General features: G+C 36.0%; 1 protein-coding gene across 1 annotated transcript in view; it reads left to right on the forward strand.

Moving 5' to 3' along the window:
- LOC106881243 (mitogen-activated protein kinase kinase kinase 1) overlaps window positions 1–3,308 on the forward strand; it is a 152,012-nt gene that overhangs the window by 89,647 nt on the left and 59,057 nt on the right. Inside the window, exon 3 of the mRNA XM_052969870.1 lies at window positions 304–450. Within this exon, the coding sequence (XP_052825830.1) occupies window positions 304–450 (147 nt within the window). The remainder of the gene's footprint in view (window positions 1–303; window positions 451–3,308) is intronic.

Consider the following 3,308-nt stretch of genomic DNA (forward strand, 5'->3'; position numbering starts at 1 on the left):
TATATATATATATATATATATATATATATATATATATGTATATATATATATATATATATATATGTATGAATATATATGCGTATATATACATACATGAATATATATATACGTATGAATATATATATATATATATGTATACATACATGAATATATATTCATACATATATACATACACACTTACAAGTGTGTTTGTGTTGATTTACAAGTAGAAAGCAGTATTCAGTACACGTAGTAGATTTTATTCATTTGTAGCAAATATGTCTTATTCTTTTTTTCAATTCCTTTTTTATATATTTTTCACAGAACCCAGTTAATGGAGTTAGTGAAGTATTCAGACGCAGGGCCCAAATGGCCAAAGAGTCCCCTTTCACACAACAAGTTGTTAACACTGGACCTCTCTCACATGGACCTTCAACAGTTTATCGACGAAGATTTTCACCATCCAACTCAGTAAGAACTTTTGAGCTTTTGGTCTTTATTTGTTTTTATAACATAGGTGCATGCATGGCTGTGTGGTTTAAAAAGATTGTTTCACAACCATTTGGTTTTGGGTTCAGTCCTACTGTGTGGCATCTTGGGCCAGTGTCTTCTACTATAGCCCCAGACTGATCAAAGCCTGGTGGATGGATTTGCTTGGCAGAAGCTAAAAGAAGCCCATCATCATCATGCTGGTATGGGTTGGATGTATATGTGTGTATATATATATATATATATATATATATATATATATATATAGAGAGAGAGAGAGAGAGAGAGAGATACAGTGGAGGTGCAATGTTTCATTTGCTAATAGGAATTATTAGGTTTTTACATGTTAGATAAACATGTAAGAAATTTCCTATTAGAAATTCTTCAGACAGAGTGCCAAATAGTATATTATTCAATTCTCTATTACAAATTCTTTGGACAGAGAGTCAAATAATGTGTTTGGGTTGTCTCTGTATATAAGTGTCTCTGTCATAGAAGCAATGTAATTCATTTCCAATATTCTGTGAAAATATGTCTGGCCACTGGGAATTAATTATCACCTCGCTTGGAAACAGATGAGAGTTGGTGATAGGAAGGGCTTCCAGCTGTAGAAAATTCCGGCCTCAGTAATCTCCATTGAATCCATGCAAGCACAGACGAATGGACATTAAAATGGTGGTCATGATGATGATGATGATGGTGATGAGGATGAGGATGATGATGATGATGACAATGACGATGATGACAATGACGACGATGATGATGATGATGCTGGTGATGATGATGATGATGATGATCCTTCATAAAACAAATATTTTGTTTTTTGTTGTTCTAGTTGTAGTGGTGACTGTTTGAGTGGTGTTGGTGGTGGTAGAGGCAGTGGTTGTTGAGGAGCTGCTTGTTACTGTTGTAATTGTTATTGTTGTGGCGGTTGTTGTGTGGTGGTTCTGGTGGTTAGTGTAGTTAGTGTTGATGTTCTAGTAGCCACAGTATAGCTGAATGGTTAAGAAATACATTTCACAGTCATAAGGTCCCAGGTTCAATCTGACTACGTGGTATCTTTGGCAAGTATAATTTTTCTGCAACCTGAAGTTGATCCATACCTTGTGAGTGAAACTGGATAGATGGAAACTCTGCTTATCCTATAACTTGGGGCTCCACCCTGACATCCTATCCTTACTATTCTGTCTTTTCCAGCTTCATTACAGCAAGATTTAACTCTTATTTCTTGTAGGCTTAGTGACAATGTAGAGCAGATGCAATGAACCCCCCTCCCTTTGATTGCAAGTTAGATATCTTCCACATATTTGAAATTATCTACTGATGAACTCTCTAGGAACTCTCGAAAGAAACCCACTGCTGATCAAACAAATTTATGACCGACATTCCATTCATGACTATCCCACCTTTGATACAAAGGACTACTTAGATATTGTTTCCTCATCCTCCTTCTCCCTTTCTCTCTTATTTTACTTCTTTATATTATCCTTCTCCTCCTCTCTTCCTCCTCTTTTCCTCTCCTCCAGCCCTGTGTCAACCTTGAGCGGGCTAATTTTTTATGAAAACCATTCCAGATATGACTATCTAGTCTGTTTTGTTTCCAGATACATTTCTTCTAGGACTACATTTCTCGAACATATACTTCTATCTAATCCCTTTTAAACAGTAAGATATGATTTAAGGGTGATTTGCCTGCTATCTTTTGCAGATCAGGCAACCACATGCAGTCTCTACTACTATCCTTCTATATGGAGGATAGTAATAACACCGAGGTGTTCTGATAGTTTTAGCATGTGACTGTGTGGTAGGAAGTCTGCTTCCCAGCCACATGGTTCCAAGTTCAGTCCTACTGCGTGGCACCTTGGGCGAGTGTCTTCTACTATAGCCTCAGGTTGACGTAAGCCTTGTGAGTGGATTTGGTGGACAGAAACTGAAAGAAGCCCTTCATATACATATACTTGCATATGTATATTTGTGTATATGAAGGACTTCTTATGTATGTATGTATGTATGTATTTGTCTGTCTGTCTGTCTGTCTATATATATATCTATGTGTGTATGTCTTTGTGGTTGTCCCTCCAATACCACTTGACAATCGGTGTGGGTTTGTTTATGTCCCTATAACTTAACAGTTCAGCTAAAAGAGGCCTGATAGAATAAGTACCAGGCTTTAAAACGCAAAAATACTATGGGTCAGTTTGTTCAGCTAAACCATTCAAGGCAGCAATCCAATGATTGAAACAAGGAAAAAGATAAAAATAAAAGTATGATAAGACATGCCTTGACATATAGAATGGTAAAGACAGCTTGGTCATCATCTCGTTTGACCAGTCTGTCTGGACATGTTACATCTAATTTGCTGTCCATTTTATTTATCTTGTCTCTCGTGATTTGGTGTGATATAACCACAGAGAGAAGCAACCAAGATGAATTTTGTCCAGCATGTTAATTAATCACTGTTCATTAATTATTTTGTTCAGATATTCTTAGCCTGTTTTGATTATTCTATAAATCCATAGTCAAATGAGGACGGATAAGCTTAATTAATGAACTAGAGTTCTTTCATAGGCTAAAATTGGTTACTGGGTTGATGTTATCATTGGAGATACTTAACAAATTTATGATGAAATGAATTTTCTTGGTATGGCACATGTGTGGTGGCTGTGTGGTAAGAAGTTTGCTCCCCAACCACATGGTCTTGGTTTTACCTTTTTACCTTGGGCAAGTGTTTCTACTATAGCCACAAACTCACCAATCCTTGTGAGTAAATTTCAGCAGATGGAAAGTGAAAGAATCTTGTCATATATATATATATATATATATATATATATATATATATA

This window comes from Octopus bimaculoides, chromosome 8 (assembly GCF_001194135.2).
Source record: "Octopus bimaculoides isolate UCB-OBI-ISO-001 chromosome 8, ASM119413v2, whole genome shotgun sequence".
Lineage (NCBI taxonomy): Eukaryota > Metazoa > Mollusca > Cephalopoda > Octopoda > Octopodidae > Octopus > Octopus bimaculoides.